This window comes from Lutzomyia longipalpis, chromosome 4, assembly GCF_024334085.1.
Source record: "Lutzomyia longipalpis isolate SR_M1_2022 chromosome 4, ASM2433408v1".
In the NCBI taxonomy this organism is placed as follows: Eukaryota; Metazoa; Arthropoda; class Insecta; order Diptera; family Psychodidae; genus Lutzomyia; species Lutzomyia longipalpis.
Window position 1 is genome coordinate 13,647,931 of NC_074710.1, and position 16,685 is coordinate 13,664,615.

The 16,685-nt window shown below is 33.5% G+C and overlaps 5 protein-coding genes across 6 annotated transcripts; 2 read left to right on the plus strand and 3 right to left on the minus strand.

Moving 5' to 3' along the window:
- Window positions 1-957: 957 nt before the first annotated feature.
- On the minus strand, window positions 958-10,085 carry LOC129796476 (uncharacterized). 2 transcript variants are annotated; one of them, XM_055838443.1, is made up of 4 exons: window positions 9,536-10,085; window positions 5,835-6,051; window positions 2,640-3,901; window positions 958-2,549 (listed from the first exon to the last, which is right to left on the minus strand). In XM_055838443.1, the coding sequence occupies exons 2-4, from the start codon at window positions 6,029-6,031 to the stop codon at window positions 1,954-1,956; spliced, it is 2,055 nt and encodes a 684-aa protein (XP_055694418.1). In that variant the 5' UTR covers window positions 6,032-6,051; window positions 9,536-10,085; the 3' UTR covers window positions 958-1,953. The 2 variants fall into 2 exon arrangements, with proteins under 2 accessions (XP_055694418.1, XP_055694417.1); XM_055838442.1 differs by lacking the exon at window positions 9,536-10,085 and adding an exon at window positions 6,392-6,825.
- A 2,612-nt stretch (window positions 10,086-12,697) lies between these two features.
- Window positions 12,698-13,829, plus strand: LOC129796499 (thioredoxin domain-containing protein 15). Its single transcript, XM_055838489.1, has one exon. It carries the CDS (start codon window positions 12,795-12,797, stop codon window positions 13,707-13,709), a length of 915 nt encoding a protein of 304 aa, XP_055694464.1. The 5' UTR covers window positions 12,698-12,794; the 3' UTR covers window positions 13,710-13,829.
- A 34-nt stretch (window positions 13,830-13,863) lies between these two features.
- Window positions 13,864-15,213, minus strand: LOC129796512 (elongin-C). The gene is made up of 3 exons (XM_055838519.1): window positions 15,080-15,213; window positions 14,760-14,964; window positions 13,864-14,155 (listed from the first exon to the last, which is right to left on the minus strand). Exons 2-3 carry the CDS (start codon window positions 14,960-14,962, stop codon window positions 14,014-14,016), a joined length of 345 nt encoding a protein of 114 aa, XP_055694494.1. The 5' UTR covers window positions 14,963-14,964; window positions 15,080-15,213; the 3' UTR covers window positions 13,864-14,013.
- Window positions 15,214-15,401: 188 nt separating this feature from the next.
- Window positions 15,402-15,987, plus strand: LOC129796514 (cytochrome c oxidase assembly factor 6 homolog). Its single transcript, XM_055838521.1, has 2 exons — window positions 15,402-15,505; window positions 15,572-15,987. Exon 2 carries the CDS (start codon window positions 15,662-15,664, stop codon window positions 15,926-15,928), a length of 267 nt encoding a protein of 88 aa, XP_055694496.1. The 5' UTR covers window positions 15,402-15,505; window positions 15,572-15,661; the 3' UTR covers window positions 15,929-15,987.
- LOC129796513 (N-alpha-acetyltransferase 38, NatC auxiliary subunit) lies at window positions 15,937-16,674 on the minus strand. Its single transcript, XM_055838520.1, has 3 exons — window positions 16,554-16,674; window positions 16,341-16,473; window positions 15,937-16,261 (listed from the first exon to the last, which is right to left on the minus strand). The coding sequence occupies exons 2-3, from the start codon at window positions 16,404-16,406 to the stop codon at window positions 15,989-15,991; spliced, it is 339 nt and encodes a 112-aa protein (XP_055694495.1). The 5' UTR covers window positions 16,407-16,473; window positions 16,554-16,674; the 3' UTR covers window positions 15,937-15,988.
- Between the last annotated feature and the right edge of the window lie 11 nt (window positions 16,675-16,685).

Sequence of the window (16,685 nt, forward strand, 5' to 3'; positions counted from 1 at the left end):
TATATCTTTTCTCATATTTATTTTAGTTATTTGACGTTATCGTTGAAACATCGAATGGTTTTTTTTTCGAATGAATATTTTAATATAATCATTGAATGTGTATGTTGATTGTTTATTAAATTCTCACTCATATCATAACATATTTGTATGGAAGATTGTATCGCATTGGTACTTATGGGGAATGTGAGGATTGAATTATTGAAAAGATACAATCGGCTTATATTGTGTCCTTCCATTGATATACATACGTATGTACTCCGTGCTCATAAACTATCCACTCAAAGGATTAAAATCAATAACATCCACCCCCATGCATTGCAGCATTATATTTCCATTCATTTCCCACAGTACCAATCGCTGGATTAGAGAAGGAAATAGAATGCATGCTGTTGAACCTCCCAAAATAAAAAAAATACATTTTTTTGCAAAATTTTAAAACTATTTATTTAAATAAATAAAAATTATGCATATTTATGATGAGCTTCTCACGGGTGAACGAGAATTATAAGTAATCCGATAAACAGGGACGCGGTTATTGTCCAAAACTTGAAACGCGACCTTACTGATAAGTCAGTCACGCGGGATTACTTGCAAAGACTCTGATCAGCCGGCACGAAGTCTTCTTCTTTGATAGATGCTTGATAAAGAGTAATGATAATACTTTTTTTATCAATTCATTTTCTTACGCTAAACTGAAAAAGATTTATCAGACAGATAGGTATGCGATTTGGCTGAAAAATCTTATCAATGAACGATAAAAAATATTATTAGGTACAGTGGTACATAGGGTACATAGTATGTATAAGAGAAACTCGAATGTCTCCATAACACTCATAAATTTTAGTACGAGAGAGAGAGTAGTACATTTGACTGATCTGATCATTTGTTGAGCAGGTACTTATCACGCACGATAATCCATTCCAATCATTCCAGGGAAAAAAGAAAAAACAAAACAAAGAAATTAAAATATTTATATAATTCTTTTTTAATTATAATTTTTTCAACATATTTTTTTCTAATAAATGTCTCAATTTACTTAAAATGTTAAGATTATCTACATATACATATTTTACACATATATCAGATTATTTTACATTTTTTTAAAGTACCTAGGTACGACTAGAAATTTACATTCACGAGCTCCCTTCCCTATGAATGTTATATGTACATAAAATAAGGCAATTATAATCTTTGGTACTATGCGTATGTTTTACAAGGAAGTCAAAATGAAGTAAGCAACCCAAAAATAAGATAAAAACGTTTTAAAAGAAGAAAAAAAGCGGCCTGAGTAAAGGTTATAGAACAGAAATATTTCTATTTTACTGTTCTAGTTAGAATTTCGTATTTTGCATCAAAATTAGAATTACATAAATTAATTATTAATATAAGTTCTCCCACTTCATCCCTACCTGATATTATGGCAATATGTGTAAAGTTAAAAAGAAATTATGCACTCCTTATTTATTTTTTTATAAAAGATCATGTAGGTACCTATATATACAAAACACGTATGGTATCATTTTTATTTTTCAATAGATTATTTTAAATTAAATAAAATTGTCTCTATAAAATGCTAGCTGGCATTGTAAATGGCAATTAATGGATTTCCTTCGTTTCTTAAGGACAAAATTATATGTGTAGCAAAGGTAAACTATAATACATTATTTTGTGTAAATTATGTTGAACTAAACAAACAATTGACCAGAAGTCTTTTAAATGTACAATTAATAAAATTGTAATCCTAATAATTTATTTCATGAAGTTCTTTCAACATTTTTAAAAGCAATAAGGTCGTCATTCGAACAAAATTGCTAAAACCATTATAACCCACAATGACTTGAAATGAAATGCAATAGATAACGATTTTAAGTAACAAGAATAACCTGATTCTAGTGCCAGTTTAACTATTCACTAATCAGCAGGATCACACAATATTTCATGTCCACTTGTGCATTATTCACTTGAAGGTGCTCTAAAATTGTTATCAGTATTTTGCTGTTGTTGCTGCTGCTGCTGTTGCTGTTGCTGTTGTTGTTGCTGTTGTTGCTGCTGCTGCTGTTGCAAATCCCCCGGAAGGTAGTCCTTCCAACTTCGAAAAAGGTACCGTGTGAATTTTTTAAGTTGTCGAAACTTGCAATATGTTGCTCCTTCTGCAGATTCTGTTTGTTGCGTTTGAATGAGGAAGCCCCTCTCCTTAAAAGTCTTCTCTAACTTTTCCCTTTGGAGAGATCTTCGTGATTTCCTCTTCCTATGATCAGCTCTCTGACTTGGCGTTGGGCTTTTATTTACTTTTCCCGGTGTATTTTGGAGAGTTCGTGGATGAATATCAGTCGGCGGGATCGTATCGATGTTGATTTTCTCACTTGGGGAAGTGTTGAGGAAAGCACCAGCACTTGAACCAGTCACCAGTCCAGACTGCTGAAGACTCTCTCGTGGAAAAAATTCATAGCCTCGCATTGATTTATCACCAGTACCACTGTAATAGCGAAAATTTCCACCTGAATCCACAGACAACATCTTTTTTTCCTGAAGACTTGGTTTAGCACCGCCTGGAAATAGGATTTGTTCAATCAATTAGCATTTGCAATCTCTACTGACCATGGAAGTTGAATGAATTTGTAATTTAAAATAAATCTCACCTGTAAATTTAAATTTGCAAATGCTAACTTCAGTTGTTGGATTTGAAGCATTTTCTGCTGGTATTGGTGGTATAAAAATTGCTGATCTCTTCCTTTTATGAGAACCCCCTGTTGGTACCTTTGGCGAACTTCCTGAGGATGATGATGCTGGACTTGGTCGTGTTGCACTACTACTGCCTTGTTTCTTCTCATGCCCTTTTGTCGATTGAATCTTCAGTTCACTTTTAGCCATATCACAGTCCTTTTTATTTTCCCCTTCAATCATTTTCTGATAGTAGGGCAACATAGGGTGGATGAAGGTGTTAGCAGCATTAGGCCAGTAGGCATATGGCCCAGAAGCTGAGTCACCTGTTGATGGTGTTTCGGGCATGAGAGCTTTATCTAGTAGTGCAGCTTTGAAGTTGGGCAATGTCATTTTGAGATTTGGCTCCAAAAGTGGATCCCCAGTTAAGTCAGATACACCAATGAGGGGACTTGTGCGACTCGACTCAGCCACACTTTCGGATTCCTCATCGGACAAAATCACAGAATCCATATCACGAACGCACAGATTTAGAGGTTCCTCCAAAGATCGGGCTTCCTTCTGTGTGAGTCGCTTCTCAAGAAGTGAATTGATAATTTTCGGCTGAAATTCCGATTTTTTTGCATCATCCTTGGACACTTCTCCATCCATCATGTCTTTTGGTGTACCAGGAAAAATGGTACCGTAATTCTTGTAGATCAAGTGACATATATCGGCCTTCTTGGGCTTCCTTCCTCGTCGTGGTTTGCTATTTTCAAGTGTTATTTCACCCATATATGGCAAATCACTGTACTTTATTGCTTTAGTGGTCGTCGATGGTGTTGGCTTTCTTTCCACTTCGATTTCAGCCTCCGGCGTGGGTGGCACCGCTTCACTCTGTAACTCACTAATCTTTTGCAACCAATTTCGAATGCTTTCATTCGTTCGCTCCTGCGGAGATTCTGGGGTATCCATAACGGATGACACTGTCAACTTACTTCCATCATCTTTCCGCGGATTCCCTTTGGAGGCTTCAAAATGCTCAAGGTACTCCTGAGGAAGAGCCTGATGATGGAAGCGTAACTTGAATTGTCCCTTCCTCCGCGATCGCGTGCTTTTGCGCCTCTCAAAGGATGATGTTGCCATTTGTTGATGATTCGCAGGAAAAGATGATGATGAGATTGTTGTTTTAATTGTTGCCAATTCATTTTGCTGATGGTCATCAGTTGCTTTCGAGAGAAGAGGATCATCTGAGTGTCGTCTGAAAATTAATTATAGAGTTCATCGTTAATTTTCAATTTCTTACTTTCTTTTTTTTTTAAAGATTAAAATTATTAATCTCACTAAATCATTTTAGGAGCTTTTGGCTTTGGATTAGCAGTTTTTTTTTGCAATTTTAATGTTGGTTCCTTTAGCGCGTTCGTTTTAACGTTCATAGTTCTTTTCTTACGTTCGACATTTTTTAACGTATGATCATAATTTTAACGTTAGATTTTTTAACGTTTGAAAACTCACATTTTAAAAATTATTTATGTAATTTTGAAATTACAAATTTTTATCACGTCTAAATTAAAATTTGAACTGCAAGAATTTTTTTATAATTACTTTTATTTATTAATTTTTATAATTGATTAAAATCTATCAATGAATATGTACAATAGACATTTGCAATTATTTAGAAAATCAAATATGGCGTAAAATTCAAATATTGTAACTTTTTGGTAAAATTGTCGAGGTTAATGAATCAAAAAAAATTTTTTTTCACCAAATTTCGCTCAATTGAAGAGAATGTGATCCTTAAACGATTATAAGCCATTGTGTAAATTCTGACATATTGTAAAATAAATTTAATAAAAAGACCCTAATGCTAAAGATATGGGTCGATAATTTTAGCTGTGTTTCTTTCAGACACAGCTTTTGTGTACCGAGCAAAATCGAAAGTCGTCAGATCGGGCTCAAACTTGGGATGAGCACGAATTAGGGTCCCCACATTCCAAAAAACGTATGCGCCAAAAAATTTTTTTTCCGGCCGTCCGTCCGGCCGTCCGGCCGTCCGGCCGGAGTACAACGCTAAATTGCGAGAGAACGGTGATAGATAGAGACTTGCGGTAAACGGCAAAGTTTAAATATCGACTGGAAGACATCCGATTATGATGTCAAATTTTACCCCCCACCCCCCCGTCCGCCATTTTGAATAACCTCAAAAATTTGTTTTGCCTATATCTCAGCCCCTATTATAGCTAGAGGGCTGAAATTTTGATATGTTGTAGGGGCCATCAAGACCTTTCCAACGATGCCTCATTTTCGAAAATCGGTCAAGCCGTTTAGTCAATATGGCCGCCTCAATTTTTCATCGAAAATCGACCATAACTCGAAAACGGCTTGACCGATTTTGATCAACCCAGGGTCAAATGAAAGATCTCAACAAACCCTACAACTCTCTAGAACATCCGAAGTTTCAAAAGTGACCGCTAGGGGGCCAAAAATCAAAAACAAAATTTTCGATTAGTTTTCGATGAATATCTCGAAAACGCCATTATCGATTTGCTTCATTTTTTGATATGTTATAGCTGACCATATTATCTAGCTCCATGCCAAAAATGAAGAAAATCTATGTCGCCGTTCTCGAGATATAGCCTTCCAAAGTTGGCATGTCATATCTCGGGTTCTACAAGTCCGATTTTGATCAACTCAAGTGCAAATGAAAGGTTTCGTGAAGCCCTACAAATGTCTAGAACATTGGAAGTTCGAGAAATGGCCGCGAGAGGCGCTAAAGTCAAAATCAAAATTTTCGAAAATTTCGAACTCGAATATTTCGAAAATGCCATTATCGATTTACTTCATATTTTAATATATTATAGTTGAGGTTAAGACCTTTCCAACGATAGCTCAAACTCGAAAATCTATGGAGCCGTTCCCGAGATATGGCATTTTAAAGATTTCTTGGGGGATGACTTTTCAACTTTTCCCGATTTTGCATGTATTTAAACAAATTCGCGTTCTAATTTGCTCTCACAAAATTGGTACACTGAAAGAAACACAGCTCTCGTAAGCTTGGTCAGCTTACCAGTACATTTTTTTCTAAAAATAATGCCCATTCCAAAAAAAGCTATAAAAATTATTTTATCAAAATTGATTGGGATTAATAATTTTTCTACATTTAAGGAAGAAGCAAAAAAAGAGAGTCTACTTACAGCAAATTTGATTCAATGTCAGTATTAAGCCAAGGATAGGTATCAGGAGACTCCTCCAATTTAATAGTAACACCTGGTTCAAGATCCGGTGTCCGAACTAACTTCAGTTGACTCAATGTTGAATCGTTGCTAGCTGATGCAGTATCCCTATCCACAATTGTGCCACCGTTGAGAAAACCGTACTCTTCCCTTGACATTTCTTGTATGCTGCTACCCGCTATTGAGAAGAGAAAAGCGATGCGTTAGCACAAAATTAGCCGAAATTTCCCAGCAATTTCCATATTTGGTAAAAAGTGCGCATGGGTGATCCAAATAAGGAAGCTCCCCAATGCTTGCGTGAAATGTGAGCCACACATTTTCCCGCTACATACACCATAGAACCAATCACTCACACACAATTTTTGTATATATGGGAAAATGAAGAAAATTCAGCAAAGAATGGCAGAATTTTTTTTAAGGAAACGCCCAAAACGATTCACACTATGTGAGTATATATTTTCCACAGCTCCCGAATTTATTTCTATTTCTATTCATGCAGAGATGAAGGAAAAATTTACCCGAAAATAAAAGTTCCGGCAACATATTCACAAATTTCTATAAATATTTATAATGTTAGTTCTTCGTGTGTCCTCCTCCTAACTCATACGTTATCCAAAGAGACAAAATACTTGTCCCATGCTTGGGGATTCACAAAATATGAAATTTGATATATTTTCGTGGACACGTAAAAGCATTTTCCTTAAAGTTTCACATCTTTTTTTTTCGTTTTCTCTATCACTGATAAATCCCTCTCACTGATATTTAACGTTCCATTAAATTTTCCTTTATGGCAATCACTATTTATGTATGTTGAGAGTCCATGGACAGTAGTCTGATTTTTATATTAAAAAATATATTGTTCATGAATTAATCACAATAATCACTTTATGTGAGATTTTTTGGGAGATTTCCGTTTTGCAAATGATCACCCCGCAACGATCTAAATCCAACTGAGAAACTTGTGAGGATCCTAAGCCGTAGAAGGCGTCCGAGACATGTCTATTAAGAACCAAAAGGAAAATCTAATTTTATATTGGGTCTCTTGCTTTGATGCACGCAGTGAGATTGAGAAAGTCGATCTACAGCAAAAAATTCACACGCGATGAATGAACACCCCACAGATAGTTATGTGATTCTTGTGTTCACCAAAATACATTCTCTGTTAAAGGATGACCTAAAATGATGTAGAATGATAATTTTAATTGTAACAAAATAAATCATGTGTAATGGTCCTATTCGAATGCGACCAAAAAATCTTTGAAATTTTAAGAATCCGTTCTGAAATTTCAAGAGTTCCTTGGTCGCAGAATTCGACTCTAATATAATATATATGTTTTTGAAATTAACATGCAAATTATTTTAAAACTTCATTTTTTCCATTTGGATTTACTCAAAAATGTAAATAATGACGTCACAATGGTGTTTTTTATCAATATACTCAATAACAACATCCTTTGAATTCTTAGGCAAATCTTTGTCAACTTTTCCAGCTGATTCTATTGAATGATAAATCTGTTTAGTTTACGTTTTACATATGCTTTTTTATTCCTCTAATGAGGTTTTCCTTATTTGTAAGAGAAAGGAATATATTTTTTCTCGAAAAAGAATTTTTAGTCGATCAAGAAAAAGTTCAATTAAACGCAAGCTCATAAATTAATTTCAAATCAAAGGTAAAGAAGAATTTCGATTGAATTGTAATAGCTATACAACATATTCGATGGGTCAAAGCTAAACGGAAAAATCATAAGAAACACATCCTATATAACTGAAAATCTGCGTCTTGAGGCTTTTCATATGAAAAACTTTCAAACACATATGTATACTCATACACTACACATTAATTCGTGAGCATTCGGCGAAAGTGGGTGAGTTTTGTCGAAAAATAGAACCATGTTGAGAAATTACTCAACACATCTCGCGGTAGTAAATTTCTGGTTCCTACGACAATGCGCATGCAAAAATGGTTGAATTTGGAACTCACATGCGTATCGGGAATCTTCGAAATTTGAGATACATTCAACTGCACCATTTTTGGTACACGCCAGCATACAAAGTTCTAGTCCACATCTTCAACTATATTTAGATTAAAGACATTGGTTCAGAGTGAGAGGATATATACGAAGGCGGTATATAGAGAAATGTGCGTTTGAAGAAAAATGTCTTTTTAACCTCCGATATTTTCATACAAATTTGGGAAAAAACAGAAATGGATTTTAATGCATTTCAAAAATATGAAAAGAAAATGATATATCCTATGAATTACTTTGTGAGTTTATACCTCCCATCATGATCCCATGTTGATTCTGTGTCAAGTAAGAATCGCGATTCACGAAAATATGAAGTGAAGTAAAATGCCGACACGAACTGGATATTTTTAGCCATAGAGGCATGTTAAACCATAGCAGAGCTTATTGCCATATAAGTAAAGAGATCTTCATTATTGACTTTTAAACATTTTCTTCTATATCTCTGCTTGCCACTCTAAATTCTCCATTTCACATTGCCATCACCTCTGCTTAAAAGTTCTCCTCATAAAGGTTTAGACAACCCTTGAGAATAATATGCGTGTTTTTTATTTTATTGTCTACAGAATAATTTGATTTGTTTGAAATAAAACAAATAAAATATAGAAATTGGTTTAATTGGTCATATTGGTTTAATTCAAAACTCAGACAGTTCTAAAAATTATTGGGGCAACTGAGATAGAAAAGATCAAATTACATAAAATTATGTAGGTACATTATATTCAGAACTTATTCATTATTAATAATTATTTCACATTTCATATTGAAAAATTCATAGAGTTCATTTCAATATAATTTTTTGCCAGAAATTTGAAATCCACTTGTCCGAGTTTAATAAAATAAAATAATTTAATAAATCATTTCATTAAACATTGAACGTTGTGAAATTCAAATTCCTATAAAGTCTGATAATTTTTCTCAAATAAAAATTTCGGTTCACGCATCATACTTATCGTCATCAATACGAAAATGCGATCTTTCTGCTATTACAGCCAGTGTTGTATTAGTTCCCAAAATAAATTCCCAAAAAAGTGTGGAATGAGTGGACCATCAAATAATATTTTTACATAAACAAATACACAGCGTTTACATTCAGAGCTATTTTTTATATTTACATCTCAAGAGTAAAATAAATTAATTTCTGCAAAGTAAAAGAGCCATTAAGATGTTTTTTAAAAACTGTAAAGAAAAATCATGTCCTAATCTCATTCTCCTAGCCATCTTGTATATTTTATAACGGTAGGTATAGCTGGTGTTCTGGAAAATTTGAAAATGTATTTTTCAAATTTTATTAACCCTGGTATGTCAAGGAATTTTTTTTTTAATTCTTGCGAAGTTTTACATCAAAGTTTTCTAGAAAAGCCAATCCTTAACAAAAAATTCGACTTGATTTAAATACAATTTTTATGGCCTTTTTATGCACTCAAAGTAAAATTGTCGAGCGTACTATACAATATGCTCTGAATTAACCCTTTCGTGACTATATGCAACATACATAAAATGTAATAAATGTTCCAATATCGCACAATAACAACGTAAGATACATAGATATAACCAGTCTTATGAGCTTCCGTATTGTATTTGGATATTTGAATTTAATTAAAAATACTTAACTAAAGAACAAAGAAATATTCTCACCATTAAAATGGAATAAATGTCCATATTTTCACACTTCCATAGCATTTTTGAACACCGCACTTTACGCCAATAATTAAAATAAGACCAATAACTCGTATCAATTGTGCGTACATTGGTGTTTGAATTCACCGCAAAGAACTGCGAATATATTGCGAATGTGTATAACGAAGCACGTGGGTGTCTCTGAGGTCATATTTCAGTGTAATTCTCCTCTCGAAGAAAATTAAAATAATAAAAAAACAAGCGCACTTCTCAATTCACAAGATTCTCAAATCATTCACCATAGAGAGAAATATTTTATATTTCCTCCTCACTAATATAGTTTTGAACTTTTATTGCTCTTCTCCTTTGGGACATTGTGATTGCAGCAATCATCACTTGTTGCTTAATGGTTAAGAAAAAATTTGTTTTGATGTATTTTTCAAAATAATATAAACACTTTAACCCTTTCAAGAACCACAGTAAAAGATGTAGACAAAAGAAAATTTCACTTTTATTAATTTTTAATTAACTTAATTTATATTTTTGCACAGAATCCATTTACAAGTCTTTTGCGATATTCTTCCAACGCGGTACTGAACTGAGCGTCACTGTCTCTTGTCCATGAGACCAAACAGAAGAGGCAATCTGGTAGTGTCTATCTCATCTCGGGCTGTTTAGTGTATGGAGTGTGTGCAACTGATGCGTGGGTGTTCAATCTTCCACTTCTTGGTGTGCTTTGCTCTTTGTCGCGAATCAAGCAGTCATTTGTGAGTTAAATATTCTTTAAAACACGCGGCACACGCTGAATCTCTCACATTCTTCGCGCCCTTTTTACGCAACAGAATTAAATAAGAGTTTTTCAATTAAAATTACGTCTTTCTCATATTTGATTTGAAAGGTCATAATTTCATCTAAGTTAGAACAAGAATTTCTTGATCGAGATCAAGTTGAATTTCAAGCAAAAATTAAGAATTTTTTGAATGGTGAACATCAACTTACTACTTTGATAAGACAATTTGTATAAATCTTAATTTCCATGATTCCCAAAAAGCTAGAAATTTTCATTAATAGTTTCTGCACTACAACTCTGTCTCAGATCATTTTTCTCTATCTCTTTGATACATCTCGAAATATGAGCTTTCGAGCTTTTCCTGAACCCTTCTACTTTTTATTTCCACGAAAATCTTTGGATAAGCGTAGTAAGTCTTTCAATAAGTGATATTATCTATTTAAGCTAAAGCTTAACCAAACCCTAAATTAAATAAAATTAGGAATTTAAAAATGGGTATTAAATTACCTTCGGGAAAAAGAAAAATGTACTTAAATTTTGAATTTGTTTTTAAAACAACAAACAGTTCTGCTTCTCAAGAAAATTTTTTATTTGTTTCTTTAAAAAAATATTATCTTATTTTGAAAATCTAGGTAAATCTCAATGTTTGAATACACATACAACAAAATGTAAAAATTAAAAAAAAGTATTAAAAAAGTTGAGAATGGAAGAAGTTGCCCATTTATAGTGTTTTATAATTATATAGTCTGGTATGTATTTTAAGGTAGGTATACATATAATATCTATATTACTTTATAATAACTTAAACAGTCCGAAGGCGTATTTCAATACAAGAGAGAGAATTTCGCGAGGGCGGAAATTGCTCATAACAAGTTTTATTTATTCTGTGCAAAGGCAAATCTTTACAAGATAAAAACGTCACTTTTTCAGGCATTTGCCCAATATGGAAGTTTCTACAATATTTAAATTTTAATGATTGCGGTCTCTGTATGGAATACTAAAAATTGTTTGTAAATGGTAAAAGATCGCCCAAACGGTCGCACAGCATGTGTGGGAGACACATCTCCCATATTTTGGATGATTACCATTCTATAAATGGAATAATCAGTGGCTTGGAGAAATGTTTTTTCTTCTTATTTTTCTGTATTTTATTCGTTTTATTTCTGCGAAATTAAGCTAAATCAATTTAATTGATTTAATTTTAACGATCATTATGCTATATTTCTTTTGCTTTCCCTTAAGGTCTAAGATCTTCTACTGTGTCTCTATCTAAAATTTCGTATTGTTCATTTTACAATTAATTGCAATCATAAAGGACTCATGATGTATTCGCGTTGCTTGGAACCTTGAAATTATTTCGCCGTAACCATTCATGCAATGTACACAGAGATTTCCTTCACATGTTAGTGCGAGGAGTGAAAATACAGCATTCAATACTAGTTATAGGAGAGCCATTACAAACGTACTGAACGCCCACGTGAATTCAAACTCCAATCACGCGGCGTGTGGCGGCATTTTCTGGAGTGCAGTGCTACGTGATGGATGAATGCATCGCTCTCACAGGTCTACATCGTCGCTATACGCGATTGTGGTCTCACACAGCGTGAGAGTAATTCATCCAGCATCACCCAGAAAGTATATGGTGTTGAATGTGTTGATTCAATCCCACTTCGCCTCTGCAGACTCCTAATTTCATGTATCGTCGATCCAATCACACGGCCAACCAAAATGCCACTTGATACAAGATGTGTTGTCGTTGGCATTGCCATGCAAATAAACCAAATAAATAAGAAAATATAACTTAATCAGCTTCTTTAATATGTGTATTTAAAAATTAAGAGTAGATATCTGTATTATAAAGAACGGATTTCGTTCCTGTACAGCTATGCATTTCTATACCGTTGGTTCGATCGCGATGAAATTTGGTATAGAGTCTCCTGATACCAGGCGGTTTTCACCAACGACATTCATTTTCCCCCCAGAGCCCCCCTTCATAGCGCCCCCATAATTTCATGCTTTCTTTACTACTTTTTGAAATTGGCGCCATTCTTGCTATTATTTGCTCAAAGGAAAATGAGATGGATGCATTTTACCGTTATCCGTCTCCCTCACACTTTCAGTTTTTCGCCATTTTCTCGCGTTTTTCGCACATTTTTCCAGCGAAATTACTTTTTTTGTGACCAGGAAGCGACGCCGCGTAGATTGGCATCCCCAGTTCAAAACACTCAAAATTCCCGCCAAAAAGTGTCGTGCAAATTTCGGAAAAATCCGGCAAATTCCGGAAAAAATCACCTGAAGTGTCTGTGTAGTTTGTCCTGTGAAATGCTACAAATTGTTACGGGACGTGCAATATAAGTGGAGCTTCGTCACCATTTCTGCTTTATGACAGTCGAAATATTTCGTTGAGGGGTAAAAACTTCAAAACAAAATCATCTGTCTGGCAAAAATAAAAACAAAGTTTAGCAGAACAACATAACGTAACACAACATGCAAAGAGTTTTCTTTTTATTGTTAATTTTAATCCCAAATCTGGAAGCAAGTGAATTCAAAGGACTTCAATTTCTTGTGAATATTCTAATGGGAAATATTAATCCAAGGAATAGCAATGAAGAAACAGTCCAACATCAGAATATTGATTTGGGTAGACGTCAAACGAATTTTTCATTTATAGACTACATTAGTTTGGATCAAAGAGAAAAGAATATGTGTCCGGTACCAGAAAATTATCAGGGACATCAAAATGTAGAATTGAATGATGAGCATAAGGCAAAGAATGGACATGTTAAGTGCATCAATAAATCAATTGAAAGCGGAACAGTCGGAACAGTACAAATTATGCAGTCTATGAAAGAAATTGCAACACTTCTATCACCACATGGGAATAATACCAAACGCAATCAAATTGGAAAATGCGTTGTAATCCTGTTTTATACGCGCTCATGTCCGGGAAGTGTTATGGTTGGACCCCATTATGTAGCACTAGCCAAGATCTTTCCCCACATGACATTTGCTGCAATTGATGCCTTCAAGTTTAGCAGTTTGAACACCGAATTCGGGATAATTGGCTTACCAACTGTGATGCTCTTTCATCAGGGACGTCCTGTAATGCGTTTCAACGATACTCAATCTACAGTTAATAATTTTATATCATTTATCCTGAAATACACCGATATGAGATCACCTTTAGTGCATAATGCATATGTAACATCAGAAGACTTCAATGGACCTCTTCCTAGTAAGGTGGAATATGATACAGATTACTATCTGTACTTAGCCTGGATCTTTATCATTCTCTGTGCCACCTATCACTTTACAAAATCTCACCTATATTCACAAATTATTGAGATGATCAAGAGGAATTGGCGTGAGTCAGAAGCTCAAACAGAACAGGATTTACGTTAAATCTATTCTCTTTGTAATGTTACTTAGAGGCTAGAGAAGTCTTCATTCATACCGTCAGTACCAATGAAATGTAAATATGAAAAAAAATATTAAATAATAAAGAATTGAATAAAAAAAAAATAACTTTAAATTCAAAATCACAAAAAAGAGAAGATTTGATTGAACTGGAATTTATTTCTTTATACACTGAGTTTATGGATATATTATGAGCTGATTAAAAAAAAACAACTAAAACTTCTGTAAGCATTAAAAAGTGGACAGGAAGGTGAATTAAAAATATATTTCCAGTTAACTTTAAATCAGCTTAGCAATCTAAAAAATTAGCCGCCATAAGTAATTCCAATGCAATCTCTGGGGCAATTGGAAATTCTGGGATTTCCGTGGAGCTATTGGTGTATCGTACTTTGTAAGTGAAGTACATGCAGACTTTCTGAAGAACATGTGACCTAAAGTAAAGAAATTCAATTACTTTATACAGAAATTATTTTTAATTAAAAAAAAAACTAGACTACTTGTTATATGACTACGTAGCAAGACTTAGGTACTTAGATTTTTTTTTCACAAAATTTAATTTTCGTTTTGAGTCACAAAAAATACTTAGAACTTCTTAATTTATTTCGGAGGTACTAATTAATACCACAAAACAAATAAGGTTTTCGACTAAAAAATTTTTTAGATATTTTTTTGTAGGTGTATCTTCTGCCTCCTATCTAGGGTAAAGTTACAAAAAGCAAACCATTGGATATTCTTTTCTTCATAGCGTAAAATTGTCAAAGATTGAATTGCAATGAAGCAGACAAAAGACAAAAAAGTGACGTCACTGTCTACATTTTTGAACAAATCTTTGCCGGCTTTATCAGTTGATGGTCTTTTTGGGGATTTTAATTTTCTTTTTTTTTGTTCCTCTACAATTTTTTACGCGTTTTAGGTTTTGTTTCGTCGAACCTGGAGTATTCCCATATAAAAAAATGGATAAACTCCTTTCTTAAAATTTACAGAAATTAATTAATCTAGTGACCCAAGTTTCCCTACTAAAACTATTTTACTCACGGAATTTCTCGAAAGTTCACTTCATTTGCTTCATTTTCTGCAAATTGTCCAGGACCAGAGAGCATCGCTTTGATTGTTCCAGAAGTCAATGCATGTTCACGCTTCACAATAAATTCATGACCATCAGACGATATGAGTTTAACATACATTGCATTTGGACCTTCACATCCACCATAAGAACGTTCAATACGCTGATCTTCCATTTCTGAAAAGGATTAGAGAAAAATTTTGCATTAAAATTTTTTGTTATCCGGTTTGTCCGGTTCATCAAATATAAACATTTGATTAGTAAATATTTATTTAAAAATATTTTAACTCACCTGTTTTGGATACTTTTCTCAATTATTCCAGTTATTTGTAGTCGAAAATCTAGGAGAAAATAGATTTTGTAAAAATAATTTTGGTTTTTGGACTTTGACAATAACCCTATAGCCCAGAAGTCTTCTCCGAATTTATCTTCGGAAAAGTCATACGAATTTTTTCTATATTGTAATAAATTCAGTGGAAATTAATTTGTTTATTTTGTTGAGGAATATGTAAAAAAAAATGTATTCTAATTAATAATTATAAATATACTGTGAGTATTAGAGGAATATATTAAAAACAAAAAAAAACCAAAAATATTCCTATCATCTAATATGGAAATTATCCGAGGAATTTTTCATTGGAGATTTACCGAAAATTGCATAAAGGCAATATAATCGCATAACCTAAAAAGATAAGAAAAAATATCCTGCAAGAGTTCTGTAAGAAAATTTTAGGAAATTTAACCATTTTTAATCTTTTTCTTATGCATTCATTTATTTTTTTAGATACAAATATTACCCAAGAACGCCTCATCTTACTTTGTGCACTGCCGGCCAACTGAAGAAACAAAAATCTAATTAATTTTCTTTAACAACATGAGTGAGTTTCCGACTAAAGAGGAGAGAACACAATGTTGGAATAACAAGGATCGCTACTGGGAGTGTTTAGATAAAAATGCACCCACGCATAGTACAACGGGTGGTGATGCAGAACCCAAAGCATGTCTCGAATTGAGAAAAGCATTTGAGAAGAGTTGTCCGGGTCAGTGGGTGAAACACTTCGATCGGAAAAGAAGCTACGAATTGTTCAAAAGGCGAATGGAGAGTGGATACGATCCATTAGATAAATCAGCAAAATCATAATTTACAAATTAATGTGTATTCTGTACATATATTTAGAAATATAGTTTACTTTACATTAAGTTATGCATCAAATTGTTGTCCACTAGTATCCACTTCCATTGAGATGATATGTCGACCGGGTATCATGACTAGCCCAAGTATTCGTTCTTCACCACCTTCTTCGGTATATTCAGAGCACATACCTAATATAACATTAGCCTCAACATCAGTACATAAAAATACTCCAATTAATATTCTTCCGTCTGTCATAACTACGCGAAAAGTACGATTGAGCCATGACTTCAGGAGGATTTTTCCCGGAGTCAAAGGATGAATTGTATCACTGACTTCCATCTAAAAGATACCAAGATTTTTTTTAATAAAATAAGAAAGGTAGAAGTAGGAATTAATACAAAAGGATAATTAGTCATACCCTACTATGTAAATCAATGCTTTTCTTATCATTTTCCGATAAGTCCTCATCACTTGAATAATTCATGATTTTAAAATTATTCTTAGGAGTTTATATTCCCTATTTGTAATCCTTTTTATGTCACCTAGAGCCCCTAGAAAGTGATTTATTAAAAAATTATCCTTCGTACACAAACAAAAAATCTTTATTGTTCTGTCACGAAGAGCACCTAACCTCAAATTTTTCTCTTTCAATTTTGGTCGAATGGTTCTGATTAGAATTACAATTTGATTTCGTAAGCTTTTATGATTCTTTAGTAAAAAAAATTAATGTAATTAAAGGAAATAAACATTTTTTAAAAATAAA